This window comes from Drosophila elegans, unplaced genomic scaffold (assembly GCF_018152505.1).
Source record: "Drosophila elegans isolate 14027-0461.03 unplaced genomic scaffold, ASM1815250v1 contig_208, whole genome shotgun sequence".
Classification (NCBI taxonomy): domain Eukaryota; kingdom Metazoa; phylum Arthropoda; class Insecta; order Diptera; family Drosophilidae; genus Drosophila; species Drosophila elegans.
In genome coordinates, this window is record NW_024545578.1 from 4674356 (window position 1) to 4691228 (window position 16873).

At 41.0% G+C, this 16873-nt stretch overlaps 1 protein-coding gene across 4 annotated transcripts in view; it reads left to right on the forward strand.

Moving 5' to 3' along the window:
- The first annotated feature begins 326 nt into the window (after window positions 1-326).
- Window positions 327-16873, forward strand: part of LOC108145951 (triple functional domain protein) — a 48164-nt gene continuing 31617 nt past the window's right edge. Inside the window, exons 1-6 of one of the 4 annotated variants that reach the window (XM_017271661.2) lie at window positions 327-486; window positions 1161-1573; window positions 7170-7713; window positions 8490-10595; window positions 11106-12998; window positions 13060-13263. In XM_017271661.2, the coding sequence (XP_017127150.1) occupies window positions 1395-1573; window positions 7170-7713; window positions 8490-10595; window positions 11106-12998; window positions 13060-13263 (4926 nt within the window). In that variant the 5' untranslated portion in view covers window positions 327-486; window positions 1161-1394. Of the gene's footprint in view, window positions 487-514; window positions 1574-7169; window positions 7714-8489; window positions 10596-11105; window positions 12999-13059; window positions 13264-15419; window positions 15676-16873 lie in introns of those variants that run through there. The other 3 variants (XM_017271662.2, XM_017271660.2, XM_017271663.2) reach the window with 3 other exon arrangements.

A 16873-nucleotide genomic window follows, 5' to 3' on the forward strand; every position in this document is an offset into this window, starting at 1 on the left:
GAAGTTCAAACTCATATTTCAAATTTGCTCTCTGAGATTGAGAGAACTCAGTATGTCTCGCTCTTTCTGTTAGTTTGATATTTTTGCTGACATTTATCTGTTAGTTCGATGTTTCGCTAACATTTTTCTGTTAGTTCGCCTTTTGCTAACATTTCTCTGTTAGTTTTACGTTTCGCTAACATTTCACTGTCAAAAACAAGCCCACCATGAGCACGCAAATTCACCGCTAGAGGTGGAGAAACATCGATAGCAACATCGATATAGCCGATGTCTTAAAAACATCGATGACATCGATGTTGTCATCTGTTTCTCCACCTCTATCGTCGCTTCGTCAAAAGAGAGAGCGAGAGAGTAATAAAACATTGAAAAGGCGATTTCGCAAAAAGAATTGTTTAAACAACAGAGAGAGCTCTTCGGAAAGTCGCCGCCGTCGAAAAATGAAAAACCCATAAATGTATGGAAATGCTTCGCAGTTTGCTCTCAACGGTAACTTATGGTTTTCCCAGCGAAAACCCAGTGGAATACAAATGCAGCGCGAGTGAAAAAAATCAATTTGGTGGCACAAGCAGTGGCAAGAAGAAGAGTCAAGACGCAGAGACTTGCGGATGATGTGATGATACAGATTATATATATATACACAAGCTATATATACATCCCTATGTGTGTGTTCATCTGTTCGGTCTGGAGTTTGTGTTATAATTAAGGCAATTAAAAGCGAAAAAAAACGTGGATTTTTGCCCAGTGTGTGTGTGTGTTTAAAAATAAGAACGAAGTTTGCTAATAAGTATGCCTGCGAGTCTTATTTAATGGTTTTAGGTTTGCTTGTGATTTATGACATTTAACGGGAGTACATATGTGTATATACCATATATGCACCCCCACCCCCTATGTGTATGTGTGTGTGTTTGTCTGTTTGTATCTCCCTCTCACTCTGACACCCACTAAAACGCGAGGGTGACTGAAGAAAAAAACTCCACTTTTCTGTTCAAAACGAAAAAAAAGAAATCAAAAGAAATTGCTTAGATATATGCAAATAATGTGCAAAATATATAATATATAACGATTGCTAATATATATCTTCACCTACCCATTCGTTTTCCATCCATGTCCACCCACACAAACAAACAAACAAACAAACCGCAACAACAAAACAACAAAAGAGTGACCATGAAAATGCCAGCGAGAAATTCGCGAAAATCAATGAATAAAAGCCAAAAAGCAACAACATCGAGCAGCGGATCATAATAATAACTAATAATACTGTTAGCCAAGTGAAATTCGAGGCTGGAATTCGTTATGCTGCAGTGCCCAGCGTTGGATTAAAAACATAATCGGGTGGAGATCCAGTGTTTAACCCTCGTGTTCGTCGTCCCGCTTAACCCCCTGTTGCCAGAATGGACGGGCAGAGGGCCAGGGATCTGCTGACCCTTTTGCAGGAACGCGTCGTCTTCTTAACCGGCGGGCGGGATCGAAGGGGCGGTCCGCTCCTCTGCTTCCCGGCCACGCCCCGTCGGGATCGACTGAAGCCGGAGGATCTGCGGCGACTCCTCAGCTACCTGATCAGCATTCCCAGGTAAGCACAATTCTAATTGACAAGTCTAAAAATAACAGCTTAGTTACTAGTTTTGGATCCCAATATTACAAGGCTTTTGGTTTTTTAGCTTGTTAAGTATAGGCTTTGAATAAGTCCTAACTAATTAGGCAGGACTCCTAATTGGAGTTTTAACATTTCAGATTAGTTAAATCACAAGTTCTTGATGCTGTAACAACAAAGTATCAATTAAATCTTATTATATTATATTATCAGCATTCCCAATTTAAAAAACTAAATTTTAACTTATATTATATTAGTAACAATAAAAAAAATGTTTTAAATTGATCAATATCGTATGACCATGTAGAAAATTAAATTGTTTTTAAAATTATTATTTTACATTCTGTTGCTAAGTAATGTATAAATAAGTGGCTGATTAAAGACGTAAACAGAGTAAAATTATGTAGTAAACCCTATGTAAAGCTCATTTTATTACGATTACTTATTGTTCAATAACTGTTACACATTGATTACGGTTCCCCGATTAGAAAGTAATAGCAATAATACTTATTAGCTAATATTTACAGATGAGAGTTTTTACTCAAAGAACATTGGGTCAGACCTTAATCTGGACTACAAACATTTAAACTATTTCAAAAATTTTAATATTTTATTTTACTATAGTTTTTATTGGATTTGACACAAGCTAGTCTACATAATCCGCTTCGTATGCATCTAGGTTTTTTATAGATATTTTTCATCACTATGACATTTTACGACCACTAAAAGAATCTAAATTCTTAGAACTTATAATGATTCACCCAAATCATGCGGCACCTAATGAAAATTTAAATTTTTCAGTTGACAGAATAGATATTTTTTTTATTAGATCACGTTTTTCTTTATAAATGCGTCCAGCCTTGTTTAGTGCAATTAAGGTTTCCCTTTAAAGTGTATTGCTTTATTTTCTTTTTATCTGAATTGAAAACGTCAAGTTTTTAGGTTTTTATACTGCAATTTTCTTTTGGCGGCACTGGTTATAAATTTCTCCAGCCTCTTGAATTTCGTATTTTTTGTACAGTGATCTCTAGTTATTGTAGCTATTGGGGTTAAAGGTCTTTCTTAAAAATAAACAAGCTCGACATATTTTTCAGCAGTAATTTCAATACATCGGTACATTGTTAGAATAGTTTGCAATTACTTAATTGCTAACAACTACAACAATTTTTCACTTTTAAATACATATTTTAAACTTTAAATTTAAATAAATAAGAAAATTAAGGATCTAATATCGCAATGAACTTAATAGTTAAATCTCTAATTCAATGTAATTAATTGTTGCACGAAGCAAGCAAAGTGCAAACTGACACAGCCGAATTCTAGAAAATCCTTAGACCTCACAACAGCAGTTTCGTGTTACTGGGGCTCACTGTACCAGCACAATGGCCATCCATTGTGTCAGCTGACGTCGCGACGTCGCTGGCTGCGCTTCGTTTGCAATTTCGGTAGAGTGGCGACGTCGTCGCCTCACCCGCACCTATATATCGTATATATATTCTGAATAGGGGGAGGATGCAGGGGGTGGGCGAGGGCGGAGGGGCGGGGGAAGCAGCTGCTGCAGCTGCAGTGCCACATTCCACTTGATTTTCCTGTTATAGTCGTCCGCCTGCAGTCGCATTTTTATGAATCATCATCGTCAGACGATTGCAAGAACAGCACGCACATTGTTCTTGCCTCGCCCTCTCTCTTCCACTCCATGTTTTGCCATCTCTTTCACCGCTGCCGTTGACATTGAATCGCAAGAGGGTGAGGTTAAAATGGGTGGCCCAAGAGGGTCAGGCGGGGCAAAAAAGTCGTAAAAGTAAATATTTTTAAATAAAAACCAGCAGCAACAAAAGTTGCATAAATCTGCGCGATAAAGAAAGCACCAAGAACCAAGAGCCAAGAAGAAGCAGCAGAAGCAGCAGAAGAAACACAGATACGACCGCATACATATGGGCAAAAACCGGGGACCGGCTTCCAAAGACTTTAAGACCCAAGCTCAAAGAATGCGAATATTTTTTGCTGCGGCTCCAAACACTAAAAAAAACCACAACAAAAACCAAAATGAGCCATGAAACAAGAAAGAAAGAAAAGAAAGGGTAATTTGGCGAACAGTGGTGCCTCGGTAATAATAAACCTGAGCGACAAACACTTTATAGATGCTAAAAGTAAAAGTTGAAAGCTATTAATCGGTTAATAGAATTGAACAATGGGTTATGGGATTTTTACTAATTCAATATCTTAAGAGTTAAGCAAGGAATCTTTAAAATTAATATAATATGTTAACAAGTTATTTTGGAAATTCCATACATTGATTTGACCTAAAAGAATTCCATTTCCGCCATATTATATTTTAAATTGTGTATGTAATTTAATGGCAGTAAAGTTTATTTCTTTAAGTCTCCAGCAATGCTTGATTTAACATTATTTAAAGTTATTTTGAAAAGAGTTTCAAGTGTGTTCAATAGATACCCTCTAAACTAACAGAATCCACGAGTGAGTGGACTCCCTCTCATGATTAGGGCATCCCCACAAACTGCTATCTCGATGTCTGCCAACGGCAACAAACTTGGAATGATAAACAGAGCCGGGAGTTGATGATGATGGCGACCCAAGATTGCGACACACGACAAGAGTATCTGATGAAAAATAGTATCTGCTGAAGAAGTAGAAAAGCGGCCAAAACAGCGACAGCCATTGAGAAAGGGAGAAACGCACGTTCCTCGCTTATTTAGTCATGCTCATTGGCGCAATCATAGGCAGATGTAGTGGGTTATTTCAGCTAAATTGAAGCGCTAACAAGTTTTCGCCAGCCATGAATCACGTGTAGGCAAATTCCCACGCCTTATCCCATTCAGTTGTTATCAGCCGGGTAACAAGCAAAGCATTGTATTATCAGTGTCCCACATTTCACTGGATCCCCCACCCAGACGCTCGAAACGAGGAACACAACACAAGTAATGGAGACACTTCAGGTTCGGCCACCGCCGATAAGCAAATCGACTCGCTGACGACGCCATCGATGTCAGAGTCCATATTCCATATTCCAAATACACAAAATGGAACTGCTGGGGTTCCCTTATCGCACCGCAGCCATCCACGGAATTTGTGGTCCGTTCTGGCAGTCTGCCCACTGTGCTCTTGCTTTATCCGCTGATTTTCCTTCTTTCGGGTTCTCTTGCCGCTGGCTGACTTAGTTTTGATTTTTAAAAAACATACCCTAACATGAAGTTTTTAAACTAGGAGCTACTCAGAGAAAAAGGATGGTAAAAACATTTTAAAAATTAAAACAAAGCATTTTAGAAGCACTAAATAAAAATAAATTGGTATGAAGCGTTTTACCTTTTAAAATGTTTCAACCCTGATGGTGCACCTAAAACTTGGGCAGATTTTTTTCTGTGTAGCAATTACAGAAAATTAAGACAAAAATAAATTAATTGGACACAACTCATACATATATATTTTCAACATTCTTTTTATATAAGTTAAAACATAAAAAATTTTAATTCCAAATAATTACAACATAATTTAAATCAATCTAAGAACCAAGTATTTTTTTCGAACTTTTTTTTATGAAATTAGTTAAATTAGTTAAAACCTTAAAATTACAAAGGTTATTATTGTGAACAAAAATTATAATACAAAATTGTAATTCCAAATTATTACACTTTAATTTAAATCAATTTCAAACAAAGCATTAACATTTTTTATAGAATTAATAATTTTTTATATTTTAAATATCCTTTTTTTAAAATTGATCAACGTTATGCTATCAAACATTCCAGGGTATTCCAAACTGCGATCCCAAAAGATTAATTTTCTTTTTTGTTTTGCTTTGCCAGCGTTTATGTTTCGCTTTTGTTTCTGTTTATTTGCTTTGGCGTGAAACACTTTTTGTTTATTTCTGCGCCTGTTTGTGCCTTTGTCTCTCGGTTCCCGAGACTCGGCCAAATTGGCAACTGAAGTCAAGGCGTCTTCTCACTGCTGTCGTCAATGCAAATTCTGTGAATCGAGTGAATCGAGGGAGTTCTCAGCATTTTAGACACGTACATTCCCTGGACTTCCTTTGGGGGTATTACTCCAGCCCCACTCCCTGAATAAACCCTCGGATTTATGGGTTAAATAAACGATTTTTGATTGGACTTTGTGCCTGGTTTTTGGTCGATTTTTAAATGCGGGCGGCGACACTTTTTCCTGTCTCTCTTTCACGGATTTAATTTCGATTTTTAATAGCCCGTTTCGAGGGTTTTTATTAGTCATCAAAAAAGTTGCCCATGCCTCTTCAGACAAATACACAAATTTTCAGATATGTCACACGATAAGAAGTTGTGGGAGGGTTTGAGAACTTGCATGAGACTTAACCATTCGGAACACCAAAGTTCTGGGTTCCCAAAGACATTCGTGTTGGGAGGGAAACAACTTGGTTGGATTTAAAATGCATTTGGGAAGACGCCTCTTCACTTTTCGCATTGTTCTTTGGGGGCTCAAACCCCTAGAAATGCCCATCAAGCCACCGCACGATATGTGTATATATGTACATCTAAACACGAGAAGATAACGTGGTTAAAACCGGGAACTGAGAAACCAGAACCGGCCACAATCGGGCCAAGAAATAGCGGCAAAACAGAGGGAATAATAGGAATAATAGGCGGAATCGAAGGAGGCGGAGTTGCGCATACATCAATGAAAGAAATATTTATAGTTAATGGAGCGATTAAAATTCAAAAGGAATGCAAATCAGAGCGTTGGGCGGCCTCTTGGGGGGAGGGATGTGAGGTGTGTAGGAAATTATTAGCTGAAATTGGTGTCAGAGCAATAGAAACCGACCTCAGACCATACGAAGCCGTGCGGTCATAATTTATGCAAGCGACGTAAACAGAGCAACGAACCATGAGCGATTCACGACACTCTCACTCACGTACTTCAGGGAAGACGCTGCACTCGGGGAAATATAGAAAACTTTGGAATAGGATCACCAAAATAAAAATTAACAATGTCATCACCAAAGAAAACTTATAAATAGAAAGCACAAAATCTCAAACCAGATATAAACCTTTGGTATAGCTTTAAAATACCAGAACCTTTCAATAAGATACCCCAAAAACGGTCTTAAATGCATTAAATAAGTAAATAAGAAAAGTTACTTTCAACTTTTCTTCCACATATAATTCATAAGCTTAATTTATTTTCCAGATTTTTATTGGATTAAAAGAACCACAAAACTTATAATATATCTTTAAGAAAATATAAAAGCAATTAAGATGACTAAAGATACTTTTTATTATTTATGTGTTAGTAACCATAATGGGCTTGAAATTATTGATTATTTAAAATAATTATAATAAATAGTACCTAAAGTTAGACATAAATATTAAATTAAAAAATGAAGGACATTTTTATGAGTTCTCTTTTAGAATACTTAAATTATTTATTATAAATATTTAGAAAATAGCAGTATAGCATAGTATATTAGTATAAATAGCTGCCCAAATTAGGCAATATTTTCCCCCAGTGTACGCTCACCATTTCAACAGTTCTCTTCCGATCGCTCTCTCTAACCACAAACATACCTTTCACCTGGCTTACTTTGCAGCGACGCCGCCAAGAACCTCGGATTCACAGTCATCATTGACATGCGCGGCAATGGCAACTGCTCGACCAACGTGAAGACGATACTGAAGGTGCTGCAGGAACACTTTAGCGCCAATATCCACAACGTGGTGATCATAAAGCCGGACAATTTCTGGCAAAAGCAGCGTGCCTCGATCTCCTCGCACAAGTACAAGTTCGAGACGACGACGGTGTCGATAGAGTCGCTCAATAAAATAGCGGAAAGTCATCAATTAACCGGCGATTTTGAGGGCCAACAGCTGTACGATCACCAGCAGTGGACGGATGCCCGGCTGGCCATCGAGGATTTCTTCTGGCAGGCCGGAGACATGGCCGATCGGATCGACGATCTGCAGGAGGACCTCAATCGCAACGACTTTGCCGAGGACGTAGCGCTGGCCCAGCACGCCATCGAGCATCACAAAGAGATGCGCAAGAAGATCACAAAGCTGCCCATCGAGGACCTCGACATGCAGGGCAAGAAGCTGCTGGCCAAGATCAACGCGGTGGCACCGCCAGGCGGTCAGGTGAGAAAACCATTCTAAGGATTCTTTTCAAGAAGTCGTTATTAAAGTTTTAATGAAACCGAGTTTGAGTTCCACAGGCTAAAAAGTACTTTAAAATAGGGGAATAAGTTTGTTTTTAAAAAACAATAGAATAGGTCTATCAAATTAAAAAAAAAAACAATTTTTTTTTTCTTATTGCTTCTATTAATACAACTATTTTGTTGTAAACCAGTAGGTGATAAATCTCAGAATTGTTAAGCGATTAACAAAGAACTTCTGCTCTTTGTTGAAATCTACATGCTGACTTTTTTGGTCTACCACTTCTTCTGTAAATACAAAATGTAAACAAATAAAAAGTGTTTTAAGTTTTTTATATGTATGGCCATAATAAACATTCAATAAATTAACAGAAAAAGTCAATAGCCTTTGGTCTAGCGTTCACTTTGCCGAAATGTATGCCAAAATACATTTCTGGTTTTATTTTATGCAAATGAGTTGTTTTGTCTGTCGTCAGGTGGGCAGAAATGTAATTAAATTAATGCTATATAATGAATAATTCAATCATTAATTGGAGAACAATAAAACAAAGTGATACATTTTCTATTGATAAATATTTATTTTATTTCACATGGTTGCTCTATTAAAATGTGAAGCTTAAAAAATATAAAACCAATAGATTTATTTCGATTTTCTAATGAATTTAAACTGAAACTCTTAAATTAAAGCTGTTTTTTACGAATTCCTTGATATTTATTTACCTTTGAGCACATTTTTCTAATCCGGATTATCGTTTTTAGCCCCCAGCCGGTTCCGGAGGTTCGGATATGGACTCGGGCACTTCCTCCGCCGGCCAGCAATCTCAGCCGTCGCAGCAATCGCGTTCGGTGAGCGGCAATCCGGACATGTCGGCTGCCGTGAACAAAGCCCTGCGGCAGATCGACCTCATCCACACGGGTCAGGAGAAGCTGCTGATGCTGTGGCAGCACAAGAAGGTGAAACTCGACCAGTGCTTCCAGTGGCGCCTGTTCGAACAGGACTGCGAGAAGATGTTCGACTGGATCCTGCACAACCGCGATGTGTTCCAGATGAGCTACGTGGAGATTGGCCACAATTACTCGGTGGCCAAGTCTCTGCAGGATGAGCACCAGAAGTTTGCCGTGGCCTCGATGAACGTGTCCGTGAATATCGATCGGATTTTGGCGGTGGCAGCTCGACTCATCGAAAATCAGCACTATGCAGCGCAGCATATTAAGACGCTGGCTCAGCGATTGGACCGCACCTGGAAGGACTTTGCAGCGGGCCTGGATGAGCGAACTGCTGTCCTGCAACTTAGTGTTCTGTTCCACCACAAGGCGGAGCAGTATTGCAACAGCGTGGCCAGCTGGGCAGCCGCTTGTCAGGCCTCCCAGCCTCTGCCCTCGGATATCCAGAGCCTGGAAACGGCCATCCGGACACACCAATCGCTGTACGAGGCCATGTGCCAGGCCTACACGGAGGTTCACTCGACCAGCAAGAAGCTGCTCTATCAGTTAGACCACCTGGTGCAGGTCTGCAATCAACCGCCGCCGCCGGGCGTACCCGATCATCGAAAGAATGGTAACGGTGGCAGTTTTAACAAGTACGAGCGACAGAATCCGGCAGCGGATTACAGCGAAGGCGCCAGTCATGTGCTGGCTGTGATTCACCAGATTCTGGGACACCATCGCACCCTGGAGGCCAAGTGGCATCAGGAAAGGTTGCGACTGCATCAGACCCTAGCTCTAAGGCTCTTCCAAGAGGATGTGAAGCAGGTCCTGGATTGGCTGAAAAACCATGGCGAAGTTTTCCTGAGAAAAAACACGGGTATAGGCAGAAATTTCCACAAGGCCAGGGTGTATCAGACCTCGCACGATAACTTCGAGAATGTAGCGCAAAACACGTATAGTAATGCCCAGAAATTGTTGGCAGCTGCCGACGAACTGGCCCGCAATGGCGAAGCCGATCCCAATGAGATATATTCTGTGGCCAGGGAGCTGGAAATGCAGGTGGGCAGCTTTGCGGAGCGGGTGGAGCAGAGGAGGCGCCGCCTGGAGATGGCTGTTATTTTCTATACACATGAAAAGGATGTGACCGCCTGGATAGACAAGCTGCGGACGGATGTGAGCACGGATGAGACGCGTCTCTCGCAGGAGAACCTCGAGGGCATTGAACGCATATTGCAGCAGTATCAGAGGGATCAGCAGGAGAGCTCCGTGAATGTGTGCCTGACCACCATTGCCCAAGGCGAAGCTCTGCTGCAGGAGATGCGATCCCTGGAGTATGCCGACAATACGGGTTCCATTGCCGCTCTGGAGGCCACCCTCGAGAAGTTGAGCAAACAGAAACTGGAGCTGGAGGAGCTCTGGTCCGCCCGAAAGTTCCGCGCCGATCTCATCCTGCGTTTGCGCTATTTCGAGCGGGACGCCATGGAGCTGTCCTCGCAGCTGGAGATCTGGTCCGAGGAACTGCAGCATGCCGATCTGTCGCGGGACTACAAGAAGGCCGAACAGCTCATACGCATGCACAACGAATCGGTGACGGACATACAGAATAACACCTACGAGGTACTGCAGCAGGGTCAGGACCTGCTGCAGCTCTTCGAAAACGCTGGCTTCATCTCCATGGCGGATGCCACGCACACGGCTCAGGCTAGGATTGAGTATCTGCTGGACTTCTTGCGGGAAAGGGAGATCGATCTGGAGGAGATGTCCGAGGCGAAGCGGGCCAAGCTCGAGCAAGCGGTGCAGCTGTGTCAATTCCAGAACGATGCCAACCAGGTGATTTCGTGGATCCGCAATGGAGAGGCCATGCTGATAGCCAGCTTCGTCACGCCGAACAGTTTGCAGGAGGCGGAGCAGCTGCGCAAGGGACATGAGCAGTTCCAGGTTAGGATACACATAAATAATTCTCGGGGACCGCAAATCATAGTTATGATTTCAAACAAATTGAATTGCCCCAAAAAACTTTCTTTCAAAGCGATTTCGAAAACAATACAAAATTTAATTTTTAATAATTAAATCATTTTTAATTTTTAAAAATTACTTAACTAATTAAAATTTAAAAGATTTATTTAATTTTATTTTGTATTTTCATTTTCAATAATAAAAATTGATTTATAACTTTTATTTTAAATTTTTATAATACAAATTAAAACTTGAAGTTATAGATCAAACTTAAAACTTAAAAATTAAATTTTTATTATAAAAATTGAAAACAAAAATAGAATATCTAAAAAAAAATGATATATAGAAATGGAAATTTTTTTTTGATTTTTATTATTTAAATCAATTTTAATAAGTAAAAATGATTAAAAAAATGAAAAGAATAATTTTCATTTAATTTCATAATAAAAATTAAAATTGTTACAGTCCCTGATAAAACTTTATTCATTTTAGATTGCCATTGAAAAGACGCACACTTCGGCGGTGCAGGTGAAGTACCGAGCGGATGCCCTGATCAATGCCAACCACTACGATCCGCAGTCCATAAGGGAGATCAGCGACGATGTGACGAAGAAGTGGCAGCAGCTGGTGACCTACGCAGAGGAACGCCACAAACTGGTGACCGCCTCCATAAACTTCTACAAGACGGCCGAGCAGGTGTGCTCCGTGTTGGACAGCTTGGAGCGGGAGTACAAGCGCGAGGATGACTGGTGTGGCGGTGGTGGCGGCAGCGACAAGGCCCAGACCATCGTCCAGCTGATCTCGAAGCATCAGGAGCAGAAGGAGGCCTTCCTCAAGGCCTGCACCTTGGCGCGTCGCACGGCGGAGACCTTCCTCAAGTATGCCAACCGATCGCAGCAGTGCTATCAGTACAAGGGAAACTGTGAGGCCCATGTGAAGAGCAAACTGGACAAGCTATTGACTCAGGAGAATCAAGTGCTCGACTACTGGACGCTGCGCAAGAAATCGCTGGATCAGTGTCAGCAGTTTGTGCTCTTCGAGAGGAGTGCCAAGCAGGCAATCGAGTGGATTCACAATACGGGAGAGGCATACCTCTCCTCGCGATCCAATTTGGTGGGCATAAGCAAGGAGGAAACGGAGGGATTGCTCAAGGAGCACAACGAATTCCGGAGCACTGCCAAGGAGACGCGTGAGAGGGTTAAGCTGCTGATCCAACTGGCCGATAGCCTGGTGGAGAAGGGTCATGCCCATGCCAGCGATATCAAGCAATGGGTGGCCTCGGTGGATCAGCGATACAAGGATTTCAGCAACCGCATGGACAGCTACTGCGAGCAGTTGGAGAAATCGCTGGGCATGTCCCAGCAGCAGTTACTTTTGGCCTCCGATGGCAACAGCTCGATGAGTTCCTCCTCGGGCGTCAGCAGCGGCGATCGCCACTCGGATCCCACGCTGGAGGCCAAGCTGAACAGCAGCAACAAGGAGTGCAAGGAAATCAACGAGGAGAAGCGCAAGTCGGCGCGAAGGAAAGAGTTCATCATGGCGGAACTGATGCAAACGGAACGGGCCTATGTCAATGACCTGGCCACCTGCATCAAGTGCTTCCTGGAGGAGTTCAGGGCGGGTAGAAATGTGCCGCCCGCACTCATTGGCCAGGAAGATGTGATATTTGGCAATATCAGGGAAATACACCACTTCCATCAGAAGATTTTCCTGCGAGAGCTAGAGAAGTACGAGACAATGCCGGAGGATGTGGGCCATTGCTTTGTGACCTGGGCCTCCAAGTTCGACATGTATGTGCACTACTGCAAGAACAAGCCGACATCGAATAATCTGCTGGTCCAGCACGGCGGCAGCTTCTTTGAGGAGCTGCAGCGACGCCTGGAGGTGGATCACCCGCTGCCCGCCTATCTCATCAAACCGGTGCAGCGGATCACCAAATACCAGCTGTTACTTAAGGATCTGCTCTCCTGCTGCGAGGAGAGCCATGGCGAGATCAAGGAGGGCCTCGAGGTAATGCTCAATGTTCCCAAGAAGGCCAACGATGCCATGCATCTGTCGCTGCTGGAAAACTGTGATGTGTCCGTGGACAAACTGGGCGAAGTGGTGCTGCAGGATGCCTTCCAAGCCTGGGACACGAAGCAAATCATCCGCAAGGGCCGGGAGCGGCGTGTGTTCCTGTTCGAGATGTATCTGCTGTTCGCCAAGGAGGTCAAGGATTACAGCGTAGTCAAGTACCAGTTCAAAAGCAAGCTGATGACCACTGACATGGGCATCACGGAGCACATCGAAGGCGATGAGACCAAGTTTGCCGTGTGGACGGGTCGTTCACCCATGCTCTCGGATTGCAGGATCGTTTTGAAGGCAACGAGCTTGGAAACCAAGCAGGTTAGTTGTTTGTTGCCTTGCACAACAATGAGTTGCTTTTAATGAGTTTATTCATTTTCAGATCTGGGTGAAGAAGCTGCGCGAAGTGATGCAGGAGACGTGCTTCTCGGGCACCTCGTTGACCCTGCCCAAGTCACCAGCCAAACATTCGGGCTCCTCGCAAAGATCCTCTCGGGATTTGGACGAACAGCTCACAGAGAACGATCATGATCGCTGCTCTCTGGCTAGTTTCGGTTCGGGTAATACCACAGATAGTGATAATAAGGTAAGTTTCAAAGAGATTTTCCTTTAAGCGGAACTATTGAACCTAATTATTCGAAAATATTATATAATTTCAACTGAATTAAGTGGCAAACTTATATAATTTGTTTATAGAATGTATACACATTCCAACAATTTAAACTTCTAAGCAAGTTCACAAGTACTTTTAAAGTTTACGAGTATTAGTAAAGGAGCAAACTTGATTTAATCAGTGTTCCCATATTTTGTTTGACAGCTCTCTTCTTAATCACTTTCCCACTAAGTTTCAAAAATCACATTGAAAATATTAAACATATTATATTATGGGCAAGTGTGTATATTTTACTTAAGCTTTAAAACAAGTTCTTAAGGGTTTTTAAAATATATGAGTATTATTATTATTTTGTTTGTCTTCTCTTTTCTTACTGACTCTATCCCCTAAGATTTTAAAAATATTAGAAAATATAAGCATACCTAATGAAACTTATAAAAAATATTACACAACTTATTAATGGGCAAATGTTTATATTTTGTTTACAATATTTATGTATTCCTAAAACGCAACCTTTAAAATAGATTGTACTTGTTAAAGTACTTTTCAAATATATATGAGTAAAAGGAACATTTTTTTTGTATTCAAACGGTTGGTAGTTTTTAAAAAGTATTCCCTTTATTTTGTTTGTTTTCTCTCCTCTAACTGACTTTTCCCACTATTTTCGAGGCAGCTTTAAGCTTCCGAATCAACTTTCCCCTTGGTCCTACCCCACATGGAAACAGCTTGCACCCTCATCCCCAACCACCAACACATCCATCTCTCTCCAGATTTGTGGATGCTGCTGCCGCTGCCATTGGCCAGCTGAACTAGTTTTCCCACTCGCCAGGACTCGGCTCCTTTCGGTTCGGGGTCCTGCTTCATGTTTAAAATTCATAGCAGGGCTTAATGAGATTTTCCTCGCTGCTGCGTGGAAGTCTTCAAGACTCGGCGCTCAAGACCGCTGGCTGTCGGCACTTCCCAGCAGCAGCAGCAGCAGCAGCAGTATTCTGTATCCGCACACGGATGAATTGGATCCCTGCTCTAGGTCGAGTGTGTGCTGGATTATATATGACTGCTTTTAGCGCTCTTTCGTTACATTTGCTTAATGTAAATTTTATGTGACACTTCTTTATAGTTAGGTCTGCTGTCTGCTACCCGCGTCGTCGAACTGTCAACGGCCAGCATTTTCGACATTCCCCACCAGATTTTGCTACTAAGGCTAAGCAGCGCAGATTTCGAGCGGTTTTACGACCACATAACCGTTTGTCTTATGTGCAGTAGGTTGACGAGGTTAAGAGTTTCACTCTCTCTTAGTTTTTTATGCCTTTCTAACCAACAACTATTTTCAGTGTTTATTTGGTCTTAATTATATTATATGGTTGCCATACGATAGCAACAAACCCGGTAAAATAGTGAAAAGCTTTATAAAATAGTTACTTTATGTCCTATAGACAATGTCTTGTCTTGAAAATAATTATATTAAATTGAAATAGATTCAGGTAGATTAGTTTAAATATTTAGTCCTGAAACTTTTGGTATTGGTGATTAGATTAGAGAAAAGTAAAGTGGAAAATAATATATGTATAGAGTCATTAAATTTATTAAATAAATAATCATCATGAGTATTTAATATTAAAGGTAGATTGACTTAAAATTCAATTCGTCTATTAATATTTTTCTGAATTTCCTTATATGGTATCATGGTTATAACTGAATTCACATAGTGTGCTTGACTTCAACTTTTTAGGTTACCAATTTCGTACTTTGTTCTTTGATTGTTTTTATTTTATTTATTTAATTATTGTGCCCACAAATAGTTTTTTTTGTATACTTAATAAATCAAAAATAATTTTCTGTTAAATAAACAAACACATTTCATTGGGAAAACCGAAATTCCCGCCCATCTGAAAGCCCAAAGACCCCAACAATAACAAACTGAGAGAGTGAAAGCTCTGTGCCGAAGCATTCTCTGAGTATCCGAAAAAAGCTTTTGAGTTTTCCTTTTGCCAATTTGAACCCCCCTTGTGGGTAGTGGGTTAAGGCAATTGCTGTTGCGAATGTTTTCGGTGCGTTCGTCGCTGCGTGAGCTCGTGGATTTATATGCGGATTCGTGGATTCGTGAGTTCGTTTGGGGCAGCTGCTCCAGTTGCTCCGCAGAGTTTCAGCCAAGAGGTTCGTTCGCTCACCGCCGGGTTTACTCGGGTTTTCCTCAGTTTTCCTCTCGGATTTTCCATCGCCTGCTGCCTGCAGATGCGCGCCGCCCGGCCAAAAAACGCCAAACGCAGCAGTAGCAGCAGCAATCTCCTCTCCTCTGCTCTGAAACTGCACTTATATTCTCCTTTTCTTTGAGTGAGCGGACTTCAGAGGAGCCGTAACGCATACATCAGTCAACGTACACAATTTGTATGAGGAAAAACAACCACTTTCGGGTGTCAAGTGATTGAAAATCGCCCATAATCACAATGATAAGAACAACCATGATAGCACCGCACTATAAAGATAAAGATTCAACCGCATTCTCCCCTTCAAAAAGTAAAAGAAAGTCAGCTGCTTGACAAAACAACAAACAATAATAGTACCGCAAATGCCCCAGAAAATTACAAACAATACTTAAAAACAAAGAAGATTACATAAATGACAGCCTCCTGTTTGGGCCTTAAACTGTCTACAAAAAACAAAAATGGCTTGTAAACAAAGACCTGGCTTATATAAATAACTAGAAACAAAAAAGTGAAACAACAATCCGAGTAATGCAAATAAATATGATAAAAAGCTGTTTCTGCTGCCGAAAACTACACAAGAGTGCGGGAGGGAACCCTTTTTAGCATTTTTGCGAGGGCAACAAAAATGAGCTGAGGATGAAAATATCTGCAGCAGACGCAGGCGAAAAGCCTCCCGTCCACCCACTTTTCCGTCGCTGCTGCCTTTGACCTTTTTCACGCCTTTAGTCACTTGAGTAGCAGTTTCATTCCCCCCATTTAGACGTTTCGTTGCCCCCAAAAAAGCCCTCGAGTACTGCTGTCAACTGCAAAGCGATCGCACTGTGACTATGCAGCAATTGTGAGTGTGAGCCATCAACAGCAGCACATCTTTTAGGTAGCACACCTTAAGATATGTTTTTTCGGGGGATATAAGTTTTCAATTCATGACACAAGTGCTTAAGTTATTATAACTCAAGTTGTATAGATTCATTTTGTTTTTACACTTACTTATCAGTCAGTTTTTTGTGGGTTTATAATGAATGTTTGACTTTTTTTAATATCTCACACTTTTTTAAACATGTAATATAGACTAGAGATATTAAAAGTAAAATAACTCACAAAATTATTGCTTTAAAAAGGGTAGATCTACAAATTATAGTACAACAAATTGAAATTGTTGATGATTAACTATTCAAATATTTCCTTTATTGACTTGCTTGTTTCTAAAATGCACATGCACACACAATACAATAGGTTTAATAGCCCTTTATAGAAATCGTATGATGCTGATTAAATTTTCCAACACCCTAAGAAATATATTTTAACAGCATTCAAAAGTTTGCCCTTTGTGTTTGTCTTTTGTCTTTACTTTTTTGAGCTTTGTGTGCATGTTTTGTTTT